Raw genomic sequence first — 18,911 nt, 5'->3', positions numbered from 1 at the left:
AACGCTCCGAAAGGGGAAACGCTCCGGGAGGGGAAACGCTCCGAGAGGGGAAACGCTCCAGGAGGGGAAACTCTCCCAGAGGGGAAACGCTCTGGGAGGGGAAACGCTCCGGGAGGGGAAACGCTCAGGGAGGGGTAACGCTCTGAGAACGCTCCGGGAGGGAAACGCTCCGAGAGGGGAAACGCTCCGGGAGGGGAAACGCTACGGGAGGGGAAGCGCTCTGAGAACGCTCCGGGAGGGGAAACACTCTGAGAGGGGAAACGCTCCGGGAGGGGAAACGCTCCGGGAGGGGAAACGCTCGGGGAGGGGAAACGCTCTGAGAACGCTCCGAGAGGAGAAATGCTCCGAGAGGGGAAACGCTCCGGGAGGGGAAACGCTCCGGGAGGGGAAACGCCCCGGGAGGGGAAGCATTTTGAGAGGGGAAACGCTCCGGGAGGGGAAACGCTCCGAGAGGGGAAACGCTCCCAGAGGGGAAACGCTCCGGGAGGGGAAACGCTCCGGGAGGGGAAACGCTCCGGGAGGGGAAACGCCCCGGGAGGGGAAGCATTTTGAGAGGGGAAACGCTCCGGGAGGGGAAACGCTCCGAGAGGGGAAACGCTTCCAGAGGGGAAACGCTCCCAGAGGGGAAACGCTCCGAGAACGCTCCGAGAGGGGAAACGCACCGGGAGGGGAAACGCTCCAAGAACGCTCCGGGAGGGGAAACGCTCTGAGAGTGGAAACGCTCCGAGAGGGGAAATGCTCCGAAAGGGGAAACGCTCCCAGAGGGGAAACGCTCAGAGAGGGAAAACGCTCCGGGAACGCTCCGGGAGGGGAAACGCTCTGAGAGGGAAAACGCTCCAGGAGGGGAAACTCTCCGAGAGGGGAAACGCTCCGGGAGGGGAAACGGTCCGGGAGGGGAAACGCTCCGAGTGAGAGGGGAAACGCTCCGAGAGGGGAAACGCTCCGGGAGGTGAAACGCTCCGGGAGGGGAAACGCTCCGAGTGAGAGGGGAAACGCTCCGACCGAGAGGGGAAACGCTCCTAGAGGGGAAACACTCCGGGAGGGGAAACGCTCCGGGAGGGGAAACGCTCTGGGAGGGGAAACGCTCCGGGAGGGGAAACGCTCTAAGAACGCTCCGAGAGGGAAACGCTCCGAGAGGGGAAACGCTCCGAGAGGGGAAACGCTCAGAGAGGGGAAACGCTCCGAGAGGGGAAACGCTCCGGGAAGGGAAACGCTCCGAGAACACTCCGAGAGGGGAAACGCTCCGAGAGGGGAAACGCTCCGGGAGGGGAAACGCTCCGGGAGGGGAAACGCTCCGGGAGGGGAAACGCTCCGGGAGGGGAAACGCTCCGGGAGGGGAAACGCTCCGAGAGGGGAAACGCTCCGAAAGGGGAAACGCTCCGGGAGGGGAAACGCTCCGAGAGGGGAAACGCTCCGGGAGGGGAAACGCTCCGGGAGGGGAAACGCTCAGGGAGGGGTAACGCTCTGAGAACGCTCCGGGAGGGGAAACGCTCCGGGAGGGGAAACGCTCCGAGAGGGGAAACGCTCCGGGAGGGGAAACGCTCCGGGAGGGGAAGCGCTCTGAGAACGCTCCGGGAGGGGAAACGCTCTGAGAGGGGAAACGCTCCGAGAGGGGAAACGCTCCGGTAGGGGAAACGCTCCGGGAGGGGAAACGCTCAGGGAGGGGTAACGCTCTGAGAACGCTCCGGGAGGGGAAACGCTCCGGGAGGGGAAACGCTCCGAGAGGGGAAACGCTCCGAGAGGGTAAACGCTTTGGGAGGGGAAACGCTCCGCGAGGGGAAACGCTCCGGGAGGGGAAACGCTCTGAGAACGCTCCAGGAGGGGAAACGCTCCGGGAGGGGAAGCGTTTTGAGAGGGGAAACGCTCCGGGAGGTGAAACGCTCCGAGAGGGGAAACGCTCCCAGAGGGGAAACGCTCCCAGAGGGGAAACGCTCCGAGAACGCTCCGAGAGGGGAAACGCTCCGGGAGGGGAAACGCTCCGAGAACGCTCCGGGAGGGGAAACGCTCTGAGAGGGGAAACGCTCCGAGAGGGGAAACGCTCCGAAAGGGGAAACGCTCCCAGAGGGGAAACGCTCAGAGAGGGAAAACGCTCCGGGAACGCTCCGGGAGGGGAAACGCTCCGAGAGGGGAAACGCTCCGGGAGGGGAAACGCTCCGAGTGAGAGGGGAAACGCTCCGAGAGGGGAAACGCTACGGGAGGGGAAACGCTCCGGGAGGGGAAACGCTCCGAGTGAGAGGGGAAACGCTCCGACCGAGAGGGGAAACGCTCCGGGAGGGGAAACGCTCCTAGAGGGGAAACGCTCCGGGAGGGGAAACGCTCCGGGAGGGGAAACACTCCGGGAGGGGAAACGCTCCGAGTGAGAGGGGAAACGCTCCGAGAGGGGAAACGCTCCGAGAGGGGAAACACTCCGAGTGGGGAAACTCTCCGGGAGGGGAAACGCTCCCAGAGGGGAAATGCTCCGAGAGGGGAAACGCTCCGGGAGGGGAAGCGCTCTGAGAACGCTCCGGGAGGGGAAACGCTCTGAGAGGGGAAACGCTCCGAGAGGGGAAACGCTCCGGTAGGGGAAACGCTCCGGGAGGGGAAACGCTCTGGGAGGGGTAACACTCTGAGAATGCTCCGGGAGGGGAAACGCTCCGGGAGGGGAAACGCTCCGAGAGGGGAAACGCTCCGAGAGGGTAAACGCTTTGGGAGGGGAAACGCTCCGCGAGGGGAAACGCTCCGGGAGGGGAAACGCTCTGAGAACGCTCCAGGAGGGGAAACGCTCCGGGAGGGGAAGCGTTTTGAGAGGGGAAACGCTCCGGGAGGTGAAACGCTCCGGGAGGGGAAACGCTCCGAGTGAGAGGGGAAACGCTCCGACCGAGAGGGGAAACGCTCCGGGAGGGGAAACGCTCCTAGAGGGGAAACGCTCCGAGAGGGTAAACGCTTTGGGAGGGGAAACGCTCCGGGAGGGGAAACGCTCTGAGAACGCTCCAGGAGGGGAAACGCTCCGGGAGGGGAAGCGTTTTGAGAGGGGAAACGCTCCGGGAGGTGAAACGCTCCGAGAGGGGAAACGCTCCCAGAGGGGAAACGCTCCCAGAGGGGAAACGCTCCGAGAACGCTCCGAGAGGGGAAACGCTCCGGGAGGGGAAACGCTCCGAGAACGCTCCGGGAGGGGAAACGCTCTGAGAGGGGAAACGCTCCGAGAGGGGAAACGCTCCGAAAGGGGAAACGCTCCCAGAGGGGAAACGCTCAGAGAGGGAAAACGCTCCGGGAACGCTCCGGGAGGGGAAACGCTCCGAGAGGGGAAACGCTCCGGGAGGGGAAACGCTCCGAGTGAGAGGGGAAACGCTCCGAGAGGGGAAACGCTACGGGAGGGGAAACGCTCCGGGAGGGGAAACGCTCCGAGTGAGAGGGGAAACGCTCCGACCGAGAGGGGAAACGCTCCGGGAGGGGAAACGCTCCTAGAGGGGAAACGCTCCGGGAGGGGAAACGCTCCGGGAGGGGAAACACTCCGGGAGGGGAAACGCTCCGAGTGAGAGGGGAAACGCTCCGAGAGGGGAAACGCTCCGAGAGGGGAAACGCTCCGAGTGGGGAAACTCTCCGGGAGGGGAAACGCTCCCAGAGGGGAAATGCTCCGAGAGGGGAAACGCTCCGGGAGGGGAAGCGCTCTGAGAACGCTCCGGGAGGGGAAACGCTCTGAGAGGGGAAACGCTCCGAGAGGGGAAACGCTCCGGTAGGGGAAACGCTCCGGGAGGGGAAACGCTCAGGGAGGGGTAACACTCTGAGAATGCTCCGGGAGGGGAAACGCTCCGGGAGGGGAAACGCTCCGAGAGGGGAAACGCTCCGAGAGGGTAAACGCTTTGGGAGGGGAAACGCTCCGCGAGGGGAAACGCTCCGGGAGGGGAAACGCTCTGAGAACGCTCCAGGAGGGGAAACGCTCCGGGAGGGGAAGCGTTTTGAGAGGGGAAACGCTCCGGGAGGTGAAACGCTCCGAGAGGGGAAACGCTCCCAGAGGGGAAACGCTCCCAGAGGGGAAACGCTCCGAGAACGCTCCGAGAGGGGAAACGCTCCGGGAGGGGAAACGCTCCGAGAACGCTCCGGGAGGGGAAACGCTCTGAGAGGGGAAACGCTCCGAGAGGGGAAACGCTCCGAAAGGGGAAACGCTCCCAGAGGGGAAACGCTCAGAGAGGGAAAACGCTCCGGGAACGCTCCGGGAGGGGAAACGCTCCGAGAGGGGAAACGCTCCGGGAGGGGAAACGCTCCGAGTGAGAGGGGAAACGCTCCGAGAGGGGAAACGCTACGGGAGGGGAAACGCTCCGGGAGGGGAAACGCTCCGAGTGAGAGTGGAAACGCTCCGACCGAGAGGGGAAACGCTCCGGGAGGGGAAACGCTCCTAGAGGGGAAACGCTCCGGGAGGGGAAACGCTCCGGGAGGGGAAACACTCCGGGAGGGGAAACGCTCCGAGTGAGAGGGGAAACGCTCCGAGAGGGGAAACGCTCCGAGAGGGGAAACGCTCCGAGTGGGGAAACTCTCCGGGAGGGGAAACGCTCCCAGAGGGGAAATGCTCCGAGAGGGGAAATGCTCCGAGAGGGGAAACGCTCCGAGAGGGAAACGCTCCGAGAGGGGAAACGCTCCGAGTGAGAGGGGAAACGCTCCGACCGAGACGGGAAACGCTCCTAGAGGGGAAACGCTCCGAGAGGGGAAACGCTCCTAGAGGGGAAACGCTCCGAGAGGGGAAACGCTCCGGGAGGGGAAACGCTCCGGGAGGGGAAACGCTCTGTGAGGGGAAACGCTCCGGGAGGGGAAACGCTCCGAGAGGGGAAACGCTCCCGGAGGGGAAACGCTCCCGGAGGGTAAACGCTCCAGGAGGGGAAACACTCCGAGAGGGAAACGCTCCGAGAGGGGAAACGCTCCGGGAGGGGAAACGCTCCGGGAAGGGAAATGCTCCGAGAGGGGAAACGCTTCGAGAGGGGAAACGCTCCGGGAGGGGAAACGCTCCGGGAGGGGAAACGCTCTGAATTTAAGAACACCTAGAGCGCACTCTGGCACATCAGATTGAATTTATGAACACAAAAATGTCTAGCTAGTAATTTGTTATGCTAACAAGATAGCAAGAGGTTGCATACTGTAGTAACAGAATCAACTTCCGGTAGACAGGCATAGCGCTAGTATGCTCAGCTGAAAGGATGCCGTTCGTTTACAGTATATTAAAATGTGACTAATAGTATGTAGTATATACTCATTAAGTATGTTGTATACAGTATGTTAGTATGGGTATCGGAACACAGCCCATGTTTCTCTTATAATCCGGTCAAAAGTTATTTGAATTTTTACCCCTGTGGGATGGCCAGAATTAGGGGGACTAAATCAATGGAGGCCTGAATTAGAGGGACTAAATCAATGGAGACCTGAATTAGGGGGACTAAATCAATGGAGGCCTGAATTAGGGGGACTAAATCAATGGAGGCCTGAATTAGGGGGACTAAATCAATGGAGGCCTGAATTAGGGGGACTAAATCAATGGAGGCCTGAATTAGGGGGACTAAATCAATGGAGGCCTGAATTAGGGTGACTAAATCAATGGAGGCTTGAATTAGGGGGACTAAATCAATGGAGGCCTGAATTAGGGTGACTAAATCAATGGAGGCCAGAGGAAAAGTGGCAAAAAATCTGGAAAATGACATGTCAACGAGACTGGATTGTGCAAGAATTAAGGCTACTGGCTACCTTGACAGGGTCACTTTCACATTGAACTCATCTTCTCCAATCCGCAGGACATAAAACAATGTAGAGGTAAGATATCCATTTTGAGACATGACCTGTAGTATTTTCATATTTTAGTATATGCTTTTCATATTAAATTGAAATTCCTGTTGTTTTTCTAAGATTTCTTACAAAAACAAGCGTATATCTGTGAAATGTCAACAGAGCACTAAGCGTATACCAAGCTTTTATTTTCAAAGCCTTTTAGATTTAATTTAGCTCGTGTCACACTAATTCTGCTTTTTGCAACCGGCACAAATAACTTTGACAACGACGACCACTAAATGTAAAATCCTCAACAGCTGTTATGAGAACTGCACCGCTCTGTCAACAGATTCAGAACATGAAAAATCATATTTGTCTTGCTAAAATGTATTTTATAACATAATGAAGTGAAATTTCAACACCAAAGCGTGTTTTCACCCACTCTGTATAGACGCCACACTCTTAATGCCATATTTTGTCTTAATTCGCTCCCAGTTTAAACAATATCTGTGTCAGAACTGGGACAACTATTTCTCAGAAATACCACAATTCAATTTCTCTCTCATCTGCACAAACATCTCATCTCACAGGGTCACGAAACAAATGAGAAACAATGAGAGTCACCGAAAGATAGAGATCAAATATTTCAAGAAGAAAAACCCTTAGAAACTCAATGAAAACCCCAGAGTCCATCACAACTTCTCTCTTCACACATTCCTGGTGGTAGGCCCTGCTGCTGGGGGAATGCTGGTGGTAGGCCCTGCTGCTGGGGGAATGCTGGTGGTAGGCCCTGCTGCTGGTGGAATGCTGGTGGTAGGCCCTGCTGCTGGGGGAATGCTGGTGGTAGGCCCTGCTGCTGGTGGAATGCTGGTGGTAGGCCCTGCTGCTGGGGGAATGCTGGTGGTAGGCCCTGCTGCTGGTGGAATGCTGGTGGTAGGCCCTGCTGCTGGGGGAATGCTGGTGGTAGGCCCTGCTGCTGGTGGAATGCTGGTGGTAGGCCCTGCTGCTGGGGGAATGCTGGTGGTAGGCCCTGCTGCTGGTGGAATGCTGGTGGTAGGCCCTGCTGCTGGGGGAATGCTGGTGGTAGGCCCTGCTGCTGGTGGAATGCTGGTGGTAGGCCCTGCTGCTGGGGGAATGCTGGTGGTAGGCCCTGCTGCTGGGGGAATGCTGGTGGTAGGCCCTGCTGCTGGGGGAATGCTGGTGGTAAGCCCTGCTGCTGGTGGAATGCTGGTGGTAGGCCCTGCTGCTGGGGGAATGCTGGTGGTAGGCCCTGCTGCTGGGGGAATGCTGGTGGTAGGCCCTGCTGCTGGGGGAATGCTGGTGGTAGGCCCTGCTGCTGGTGGAATGCTGGTGGTAGGCCCTGCTGCTGGGGGAATGCTGGTGGTAGGCCCTGCTGCTGGGGGAATGCTGGTGGTAGGCCCTGCTGCTGGGGGAATGCTGGTGGTAAGCCCTGCTGCTGGTGGAATGCTGGTGGTAGGCCCTGCTGCTGGGGGAATGCTGGTGGTAGGCCCTGCTGCTGGGGGAATGCTGGTGGTAGGCCCTGCTGCTGGGGGAATGCTGGTGGTAGGCCCTGCTGCTGGTGGAATGCTTTAAAGCGAGGCTCCTGTCTGATGATATTTAGGCCTCAATAGGAGATGAAACATGGTCTATCCTCAACAGAGCAGAGTCTGAGGAGCCTGCAGTCCCCCTGTAGGGTCTTAGTTCAGGTCTGACCGTCTGAGGGGTCTGCGGTCCTCCTGCAGGTCGTAGTTCAGATCTGACCGTCTGAGGGGTCTGCGGTCCTCCTGCAGGTCGTAGTTCAGATCTGACCATCTGAGGGGTCTGCGGTCCTCCTGCAGGTCGTAGTTCAGATCTGACCGTCTGAGGGGTCTGCGGTCCTCCTGCAGGTCGTAGTTCAGATCTGACCGTCTGAGGGGTCTGCGGTCCGTGGTCGTAGTTCAGATCTGACCGTCTGAGGGGTCTGCGGTCCTCCTGCAGGTCGTAGTTCAGATCTGACCATCTGAGGGGTCTGCGGTCCCCCTGCAGGTCGTAGTTCAGATCTGACCGTCTGAGGGGTCTGCGGTCCGTGGTCCTCCTGCAGGTCGTAGCTCAGATCTGACCATCTGAGGGGTCTGCGGTCCGTGGTCCTCCTGCAGGTCGTAGTTCAGATCTGACCGTCTGAGGGGTCTGCGGTCCTCAGTTGGGAGATATTGATGAATACTGGCCACTAGGGGTAACAGTGAGCACTGTTACTCTGAAGAAGTTTTGTAGGGCATTGGGGATGGGGTGGTTGATGGGCGTAAGCATCTGTCTCTCATTTTAAAAGTTGCAAGTTCAAATCCAGTGACAGAAAGTTGTTTTTGATATTTTTGTTTTAAGCCCATCCCAAACCTTAAACCTTAACCATTTACAGTTAATCCCTGACCTTAAGTAAATGCATGAACTTAACCTTAAACACTTTGAAATTTGACTTTTAGAAAAACCTAAATGTTAGAAATTAGATGTTTGAGAAACATGGATGAATGTCTAATTCTGACATGAGACTGCGAAAGCTGGTAGGATCTGACAGGCCTTGTGGTCGACTGTTTAATAGACCTGGTAGGATCTGACAGGCCTTGTGGTCGACTGTTTATTAGAGCTGGTAGTATCTGACAGGCCTTGTGGTCGACTGTTTATTAGACCTGGTAGGATCTGACAGGCCTTGTGGTCGACTGTTTATTAGAGCTGGTAGGATCTGACAGGCCTTGTGGTCGACTGTTTAATAGAGCTGGTAGGATCTGACAGGCCTTGTGGTCGACTGTTTAATAGAGCTGGTAGGACTGACAGGCCTTGTGGTCGACTGTTTATTAGAGCTGGTAGGATCTGACAGGCCTTGTGGTCGACTGTTTATTAGACCTGGTAGGATCTGACAGGCCTTGTGGTCGACTGTTTATTAGAGCTGGTAGGATCTGACAGGCCTTGTGGTCGACTGTTTAATAGAGCTGGTAGGATCTGACAGGCCTTGTGGTCGACTGTTTAATAGAGCTGGTAGGACTGACAGGCCTTGTGGTCGACTGTTTATTAGAGCTGGTAGGATCTGACAGGCCTTGTGGTCGACTGTTTATTAGAGCTGGTAGGATCTGACAGGCCTTGTGGTAGACTGTTTCTTAGCCCACTAAGTTTGCATCCCAAATGTTACCACATTCCCTACAAAGTGCACGACTTCTAACCAGAGACATATGGGCCCAAGTCAAAAGTAGTACCATATATATATATATATATATATATATATATATATATATATATAGGGAATATGGTGCCATTTTGGATGCTGCCTACAATTCCACCCACACCTCCACATCAGATTAATCTAGTCCTGGTTTCCTTTACATGCAGTTGGCTAATGAATGTCAATATTTAGGTTACACTGATTCCCCTGTTAAAGAGAAAGATTATGGGAGTGGTTTCCATCCATGGACGTAAGTGATGCCTTGGTCACCTCTGGCCATGGATGTAAGTGATGCCTTGGTCACCTCTGGCCATGGATGTAAGTGATGTCTCTCCTGGTGCCGTAGTCTTCTCTGAGGTTGTGGATGGACCAGAGCGGAGGGAGGGTTAGGTTATGATAAAGGAAGTGGCTCAATTCATGGAGCATGGTGCTTGCAAAACCAGGATCATGGGTCTGCACGACTGTCACTTTTGAAAAATGACATATATTATTATACTATCATAAGTGAAGAGAGGGTTGGGAGTTGAGGGTTGGAGAGTGGTTGGGCCAGGTTCTGGTCGTGGAGAAAGGGCTGAGGTGCTGAGGAGTTTGGGGCTTTCAGCCTCTGGATATGCTGAAGTGATGGTGGGGTTGAGGCTAAGGGGTGGGAGAATTTGTTTATAGCTGGGCAGGTTGGGGTTGGATGGTGGGGCAGGTTGGGGTTGGATGGTGGGGCAGGTTGGGGTTGGAGGGAGGGGTGGGTTGGATGGGAGGGGCAGGTTGGGGTTGGGGGGAGGGAGGGAGGGGCAGGTTGGGGTTGGAGGGAGGGAAGGGCAGGTTGGGGTTGGATGGTGGGGCAGGTTGGGGTTGGAGGGAGGGAGGGGCAGGTTGGGGTTGGATGGTGGGGTAGGTTGGGGTTGGATGGTGGGGCAGGTTGTGGTTGGAGGGAGGGTCAGGTTGGGGTTGGAGGGAGGGAGGGAGGGAGGGGCAGGTTGGGGTTGGAGGGAGGGTCAGGTTGGGGTTGGATGGGAGGGGCAGGTTGGGGTTGGAGGGAGGGGCAGGTTGGGGTTGGAGGGAGGGAGGGGCAGGTTGTGGGTAGAGAGAGTTTCATCCCTTTTGAATGAGTCAGTGTCAGATCCAATGGAAATCAAATATTTAACAAGTGATTTATGTGGTGTAGCTACATTGTTACCACATCTGACATATCATACACCATGTGTGGAGCAGAGCAGAAGCTAGCTGGAAATGCTAACAAGTCCTCACTCTTAATCGGTCCCACGTTAAAACGTAATAGCTTCCTCTGATTCTCCCCCAGCTGACCACAGTTAAGTGGATGGCAGGGAAAGGAGGTCTGGCAGGGAGAGGAGTTCTGGGAGCCAGTTGTGTTTGAACCATACTTCAGCTGTAACAGACTTTCCTACTGAAGGAAAATGATTCAGTTCAGTATGTTACGTCTGAGTCTAAAATGGAAGTGTATTCCCTATATAGTGCACTGCTTTTTACCAGAGCCCTGTAAAGTATTGCGCTATAAAGGGAACAGGGAGCCAGTTGGGGTTGGATGACGTCAGCTGTATATAAGAGTTTCATGCTGCTTCAGTTCAGTATGTTAAGTGCTTCAGTTGCCATTGCCATTAGGTGCCATTAGGTGCTTCAGTTCAGTACTTTGTGATTCAGTTTTGATTGGAACAATACAATACAGCAGTACAACTGTCAGAGGAAATAAATATTGCATCCCAAATGGCACCCGTTTCCCTATGGGCCCTGTTCAACGCCACCCGATTCCCTATGGGCCAGGTTCAATGGCACCCGATTCCCTATGGGCCCTGTTCAATGGCACCCGTTTCCCTATGGGCCCTGTTCAATGGCACCCGATTCCCTATGGGCCCTGTTCAATGGCACCCGATTCCCTATGGGCCCTGTTCAATGGCACCCGTTTCCCTATGGGCCCTGTTCAATGGCACCCGATTCCCTATGGGCCCTGTTCAACAGTAGTGCTCTATGAATGGAATAGGGTGCTATTTGGTTGGAACAATAGTAGTAGAGGTAATAGAAGGTGTCACCACCCATAAACCCACTATAATTGAGAATTTCAATAAGCATTTTTCTACGGCTGGCCATGCTTTCCGCCTGGCTACCCCTACTGCAGTCAACAGCACTGCACCCCCACAGCTACTCGCCCAAGCCTTCCCCATTTCTCCTTCTCCCAAATCCATTCAGCTGATGTTCTGAAAGAGCTACAAAATCTGGACCCCTACAAATCGGCCGAGCTAGACAATCTGTACCCTTTCTTTCTTAAATTATCTGCCGAAATTATTGCAACCCCTATTACTAGCCTGTTCAACCTCTCTTTCGTATCGTCTGAGATTCCCATAGATTGGAAAGCAGCTGCTGTCATCCCCCTCTTCAAAGGAGGGGACACTCTTGACCCAAATTGCTACAGACCTATATCCATCCTACCCTGCCTTTCTAAGGTCTTCGAAAGCCAAGTTAACAAACAGATTACCAACCATTTCGAATCCCACCGCATCTTCTCCGCTATGCAATCTGGTTTCAGAGCTGGTCATGGGTGCACCTCAGCCACGCTCAAGGTCCTAAACGATATCGTAACCGCCATTGATAAGAAACAATACTGTGCTGCCGTATTCATTGACCTGGCCAAAGCTTTCGACTCTGTCAATCACCACATCCTCATTGGCAGACTCAATAGCCTTGGTTTCTCAAACGATTGCATCGCCTGGTTCACCAACTACTTCTCTGATAGAGTTCAGTGTGTCAAATCCGAGGGCCTGTTGTCCAGACCTCTGGCAGTCTCTATGGGGGTGCCACAGGGTTCAATTCTCGGGCCGACTCTTTTCTCTGTATACATCAATGATGTTGCTCTCGCTGCTGGTGATTCTCTGATCCACCTCTACGCAGACGACACCATTCTGCATACTTCTAGCCCTTCTTTGGACACTGTGTTAACAACCCTCCAGACGAGCTTCAATGCCATACAACTCTCCTTCCGTGGCCTCCAACTGCTCCTAAATACAAGTAAAACTAAATGCATGCTCTGCAACCGATCGCTGCCCGCACCTGCCCGCCTGTCCAGCATCACTACTCTGGACGGTTCTGACTTAAAATATGTGGACAACTACAAATACCTAGGTGTCTGGTTAGACTGTAAACTCTCCTTCCAGACTCACATCAAACATCTCCAATCCAAAGTTAAATCTAGAATTGGCTTCCTATTTCGCAACAAAGCATCCTTCACTCATGCTGCCAAACATACCGTCGTAAAACTGACCATCCTACCGATCCTCGACTTCGGCGATGTCATTTACAAAATATCCTTCAGCAGGGGTGAACAGGTTAGCCCGGAGCCAGAGCCACCTCCGTGGGGGGGATGTAGCACAGGAACCATCGGTGACGGTGGCCACCCTCCCTTCCCTCACTTTATTTGGGGTTAATTTTGTGTTTTGTTTGAGGTGCATACGGGGTCTGCACCTTTGGGGGGGGGGGGTACTGTCATGTCCTGACCAGTAAAGGGGGTTATTTGTTATTGTAGTTTGGTCAGGGCGTGGCAGGGGGTGTTTGTTTCATGTGTTTCGGGGTTTATGTTCTATGTTAGTATATTTCTATGTTTGTTATAGTGTGTCTATTTCTATGTTTAAGTTTCTTGGAATGACCTTCAATTGGAGGCAGCTGTTCCTCGTTGCCTCTAATTGAAGGTCCTATTTAGTAGGGGTGTTTTTCCATGGGTTTTGTGGGTAGTTGTTTCCATGTATTGTCAGTGTACCTTACAGGACTGTTTTTCGTCGTTTGTTTACTATAAGTGTTTTGTTTTGTTTTTCTTCAATAAAAGACGATGAGCATACATATACCCGCTGCGTTTTGGTCCACTCACTACGACGCATTTGACAGTATGTGTCGAACTGCTTTGCTTTCTGTTCCAGGTCGCAATTGTAAATGAGAACTTGTTCTCAACTTGCCTACCTGGTTAAATAAAGGTGAAATAAAAAAAATAAAAACCATTTTTGGGGAGTTTCTCCCATTCTTCTCTGCAGAATCTCTCAAGCTCTGTCAGGTTGAAAGGGGAGCGTCACCGTACAGCTATTTTCAGGTCTCTCTAGAGATGTTCGATCGGGTTCAAGTGTGGGATCTAGCTAGGCCACTCAAGGACATTCAGAGACTTGTCCCGAAGCCACTCCTGCGTTATTTTGGCTGTGTGCATAGGGTCGTTGTCCTGTTGGCAGGTGAACCTTCCCCCCCAGTCTGAGGTCCTGAGACCTCTGGAGCAGGCGTTGATCAAGGATCTCTCTATACTTTGCTCCATTCATCTTTGCCTCAACCCTGACTATTCTCCCAGTCCCTGCCGCTGAAAAACATCTCCACAGCATGATTCTGCCAAGACCATGCTTCACCATAGGAATCCTGCCAGGTTTCCTCCAGACGTGATGCTGGGCATTCAGGGCAAAGAGTTCAATCTTGGTTTCATCAGACAAGAGAATCTTGTTTCTCATTGTCTGAGAGTCTTTAGCTACTACCTTTTGGCAAACTCCAATCGGGCTGTCATGTGACTTTCACTGAGGAATGGCTTCCGTCTGGCAACTCTACCATAAAGGCCTGATTGGTGAAGTGCTGCAGAGATGGTTGTCTTTCAGGAAGGTTCTCCCATCTCTACAGAGGAACTGTGGAGTGCTGTCAGAGTGACCATCTGGTTCTTTGTCACCTCCCTGACCAAGGCCAGCTCTAGGCAGAGTCTTAGGGGTTCCAAACTTCTTCCATTTAAGAATGATGGATGCCATTGTGTTCTTGGGGACCTTCAATGCTGCAGAAATGTTTTGGTATTCTTCCCCAGATCTGTGCCTTGACACAATCCTGTCTCAGGGCTCTACAGTCAATTCCTTCAACCTGATGGCTTGATTTTTGTTCTGGCATGCACGGTCAACTGTGGGACTTTATATAGACAGGTGTGTGCCTTTCCAAATCATGTCCAATCAATTGATTTTACCACAGGTGAACTCCAATCAAGTGTTAGAAACATCTCAAGGAAAACCAATGGAAACAGTATGCACCTGAGCTCAATTTCAAGTCTCATAGCAAAGGGTCAGAACAATTATCTAAATAAGGTACTTTGAATTGAAGACATTTGCAAAAATGTCTAAAATCCTCATTTCGCTTTGTCATTATGGGGTATTATGTAGGTTGATGAGGAAAACATTGAATTTAATACATTTTAGAATAAGGCTGTATGTGGAAAAAGTCAAGGGCTCTAAATACTTTCCGAAGGGAGCCATTTAGGATGCAGATATTATGAAAGGGACCAATTCAGCTGCATCTATAAAGGACATGACGTTCCAGCTGCTCTGACGTTACAGCTGCTCTGACGTTACAGCTGCTCTGACGTTACAGCTGCTCTGACGTTCCAGCTGCTCTCATGTCAAATCAAATTTTATAGGTCACATATTTAGCCGATGTTATTGTGGGTGCATGGAAATGTTTGTGTTCCTATCTCAAACAGTGCAGTTCAATTCACAAGACTAGACAAAAATCTCAAAGTAAAACAACGGAATTAAGAAATATATCAATATTAGGATGAGCAATGTCTGAGTGGAATTAACTAAAATACAGTAGAATACAGTATGTACATACGAAATGAGTAAAACAGTATGTAAACGTTATTAAAGTGACCAGTGATTCCATGTCTATGTACATAGGACAGCAGCCTTTAAGGTTCACGGCCGGGTACTGGTTGGAGGCCGGCAAGTGATGGCTATTTAACAATCGGATGGCCTTGAAATAGAAGCTGTTTTTCAGTCTATCGGTCCCAGCTTTAATGCAGCTGTACTGACCTCGCCTTCTGGACGATATCGGGGTGAACAGGCCATGGCTCGGGTAGTTGATGTCATTGATAATCTTTTTGGCCTTCCTGTGACATTGGGTGCTTTAAGTGTCCAGGAAAGCAGGCAGACCGATGATGAGTTGGGCAGACCACACCACCCTCTGGAGAGCCTTGCCACACCAGGAGGTGATACAGCCTGAAAGGATTCTCTCAATGGTACATCTGTCGCAGTTTCTGAGGGTCTTAGGGGCCAAGTCAAATGTCTTCAGCCTCATGAGGTTGAAGAGGCGCTGTTGCATCTTCACCACATTGTCTGTGTGGGTGGACCATTTCAGATTGTCAGTGATGTGTACAGAGAGGAACCTGAAGCTTTTCACCTTCTCCACTGCGGCCCTGTTGATGTGGATGATTGTCTCCTGAAGTTGACGATCAGCTCATTCATTTTGTTGACATTGAGGAAGAGGTCATTCTCCTGGTAACACTCCGCCAAGGCCCTCACCTATTCCCTGTAGGCTGTCTCGTCATTGTTGGTAATCAGGCCTACTACCGTTGTGTCTTCTGCAAACTTGATAATTGAGATGGAGGCGTGCGTGGCCACCCAGTCATGGGTGAACAGGGAGTACAGGAGGTGGCTGAGCTCATACCCTTGTGGGCCCATGTGTTGACGATCAGCGTGGCGTAAGTGTTTTTGCTTACCTTCACCACCTGTGGGCGGCCCGTCAGGAAGTCCAGGACCCAGTTCACAGGGCTGGAATCAGACCCAGGGCCCAAGATTAATGATGAGCTTGGAGGGTACTATGGTGCTGAAGGCTGAGCTGTAGTCAATGAACAGCAATCTTACATAGGTATTCCTCTTGTCCAGATGTGTTAGGGAAGTGTGAAGTACGATGGCGATTGCATCGTCTGTGGATCTATTGTGGCGGTATGCAAATTGAAGTTGGTCTAGGATGTCAGGTAGGGTGGAGGTGATATGATCCTTGACTAGCCTCTCAAAGCACTTCATGATGACAGAAGTGAGTGCTACGTGGCGATAGTCATTTAGTTCAGTTACCTTTGCTTTCTTGGGTACAGGAACAATGGTGGGCATCTTGATTGAATATGTCTGTAAACACTCCAACCAGCTGGTCTGCGCATGCTCTGAGGACGTGGCTAGAGATGCCGTCTGGGCCGGCAGCCTTGCGAGGGTGAACACGCTTAAATGTCAGACGTCGGCCATGGAGAACGAGAGCCCATAGTCGTAGGGAGCGGGCCGCATAGGTGGCACTGTTATCCTCAAAGAAGGTGTTTAGCTTGTCCGGGAGCAAGACGTCGGTGGCTGGCTTTCCCTTTGTAATCTGTCTGGAGTCCCTGCCACATAAACATAGTGTCCGAGCCGTTGAATTGCGACTCCACTTTGTCTCTCTACTGCCATTTTTCCTGTTTGATTGCCTTACGGAGGACGTAACTGTACTGCTTGTATTCAACCATATTCCCAGTCACCTTGCCGTGGTTAAATACGGAGTTTCGCAATTTCAGTTTTGCGCGAATGCTGCCAACTATCCATGATTTTTTGATTGGGTATGTTTTAATAGTCACAGTGGGAACAACATCCGCTATACATTTCCTGATGAACTCAATCACTGTGCCAGTGTGTACGTCAATGTTATTCTCAGAGGCAACCCGGAACATATCCCAGTCCAAGAGATGTAGTCATTCACATTCCATTTTGTCACCAAAGCCCCATATACTACCCACTACTGTGACCTATATGCTCTCGTTGGATGGCCCTCGCTACATATTAATCACCAAACGCACTGGCTCCAGGTCATCTATAAGTCATTGCTATATATATATATATATATATATCTCAGCTCACTAGTCACCCTAGCAACACCCACCCATAGCACATGCTCCAGCAGGTACAGTTGAAGTCAGAAGTTTACATACACTTAGGTTGGAGTCATTAAAACTAATTTTTCAACCACTCCACAATTTTCTTGTTAACAAACTATAGTTTTGGCAAGTCGGTTAGGACTTTTACAGACGTATTATTTCACTTATAATTCACCGTATCACAATTCCAGTGGATCAGAAGTTTACATATACTAAGTTGACTGTGCTATTAAACAGCTTGGAAAATTCCAGAAAATGTCATGGCTATAGAAGCTTCTGATAGGCTAATTGACATCATTTGAGTCAATTGGAGGTGTACCTGTGGATGTATTTCAAGGCCTACCTTCAAACTCACTGCCTCTTTGCTTGACATCATGGGAAAGTCAAAAGACATCAGCCAAGACCTCAGAAAAAAAATTGTAGACCTCCAGAAACTTGGTTTGTCCTTGGGAGCAATTTCCAAACGCCTGAAGGCCTGATCTGTACGAACAAGAGTACGCATGTATAAACACCATTGGACCACGCAGCCGTCATACCACTCAGGAAGGAGACGCGTTCGGTCTCCTAGAGATGGACGTATTTTGGTGCGAAAAGTGCAACTCAATCCCAGAACAACAGCAAAGGACCTTGTGAAGTTGCTGGAGGAAACAGGTACAAAAGTATCTATATCCACAGTAAAACGAGTCCTATATCGACATAACCTGAAAGGCCGCTCAGCAAGGAGGAAGCCACTGCTCCAAAACCGCCATAAAAAAATCCAGACTACGGTTTGCAACTGCACATGGGGACAAAGATCGTACTTTTTGGAGAAATGTCCTCTGGTCTGATGAAACAAAAATAGAACTGTTTGGCCATAATTACCTTTTCCACCACTGCTGATGGGTGACAATATTAGCCGATCACTAGTGAAATAAGAAACAATGCCTTTTTTTCTCTCAACTTTTTCTAATCATAACAGGGTCCCTCATGTAGCCTAATCCATAGTCCTATATGTTTTATAAGGTTAGTATCACACCTTGTGTAGCCTAGCCCATAGTCCAATATGTTTTAATAAAGTTAGTAGCCCATAGTCCTATACGTTTAATAAGGTTAGTATCACACCTGATGTAGCCTAGCCCATAGTCCTATATGTTTTAATAAGGTTAGTAGCCCATAGTCCTATATGTTTTAATAAGGTTAGTAGCCCATAGTCCTATATGTTTTAATAAGGTTAGTATCACACATCATGTAGCCTAGCTCATAGTCCTATATGTTTTAATTAGGTTAGTAGCCCATAGTCCTATATGTTTTAATAAGGTTAGTATCACACCTCATGTAGCCTAGCCCATAGTCCTATTTGTTTTAATAAGGTTAGTAGCCCATAGTCCTATATGTTTAATAAGGTTAGTATCACACCTCATGTAGCCTAGCCCATAGCCCAGCACAGCGGATATGGGCTACATATTTTGTGCCAATCTGTCACTTCAAAGCACTCAATGGTCTTATAGTCTCTCCAATTGAATTGTGGTTATTGTAGTATAGCAGAATTCAATATAATTCCAATGCAATAACTTCCCCAAAATTGTGCCCCCTCAAAGATTTCAACTGCCCTCTTAGTCGCTTTATCCTGCCACTGGGTCTGAGATACAAACAGCCTTTCCTCTTCTGCACAAGCCCGGCGGGGTTTCATCGCATATCTTTCAAAACTATGAATCTGGCCAGCTGTATTTTGTTCTATCTATGTACTCCTCTATCTTCTATAGTCATAAGAGAATGACTATTTTGAAATGTCATTATTAACATGATTGGTTCCTCAGTTTGAGTGTAGAGACATAATGTATTCTAAATGTATTCTACAAGCTAAGTGAAAACAAGGACTGTAATGCACTGCTGGTGGTGCCCCCAAGTCTTAAAAGTTGCTGAAGTGCCCGAATTAAATGTAAAATAAAATGTTGCTTCCTCAAAGAATTTCACCACGTGAACCCTCTCCAACTACATGGGGGGTTAGTAGGCTAACAGCCACTAGTGAAGATGAGGTCAAGCATATTTTCTGCCTTGTGAGTAGGAGGTGACTGGAGGTCAAAAGAGGAAAGCAATGGAAAGAAATGGTGGAATTAAATAAAATTAATTTAGGCGTTGTGGTTGAAATCACCCACTACGATGAGTGGTGATCCATCATCGGGAAACCATCATGGACAGCATACTGTTTTTTAATGCCAACACTCAGAACAGCAAGAAAAATTGCCAACAACATCCTGTGCAGACTGAGACAACTGAATGTCAACACCAGGATACTCTCAACTACAACACCTGCCATATAGAGAGTGCATTGACTTTTTGTTT

The 18,911-nt window shown here is 51.3% G+C and overlaps 1 protein-coding gene across 1 annotated transcript in view; it reads right to left on the bottom strand.

Moving 5' to 3' along the window:
- Positions 1-18,911, bottom strand: part of LOC115191015 (extensin-2-like) — a 36,215-nt gene that overhangs the window by 16,795 nt on the left and 509 nt on the right. The window contains exons 2-4 of the mRNA XM_029749016.1: positions 7,724-7,856; positions 7,441-7,607; positions 6,441-7,303 (exon numbers count right to left, since the gene is read on the bottom strand). Of these exons, the coding sequence (XP_029604876.1) occupies positions 6,441-7,303; positions 7,441-7,607; positions 7,724-7,856 (1,163 nt within the window). The remainder of the gene's footprint in view (positions 1-6,440; positions 7,304-7,440; positions 7,608-7,723; positions 7,857-18,911) is intronic.

Source organism: Salmo trutta, unplaced genomic scaffold, assembly GCF_901001165.1.
Source record: "Salmo trutta unplaced genomic scaffold, fSalTru1.1, whole genome shotgun sequence".
In the NCBI taxonomy this organism is placed as follows: domain Eukaryota; kingdom Metazoa; phylum Chordata; class Actinopteri; order Salmoniformes; family Salmonidae; genus Salmo; species Salmo trutta.
Note: the sequence above shows the minus strand (reverse complement) of the source record. Positions and strands in the feature narration are given on the sequence as shown.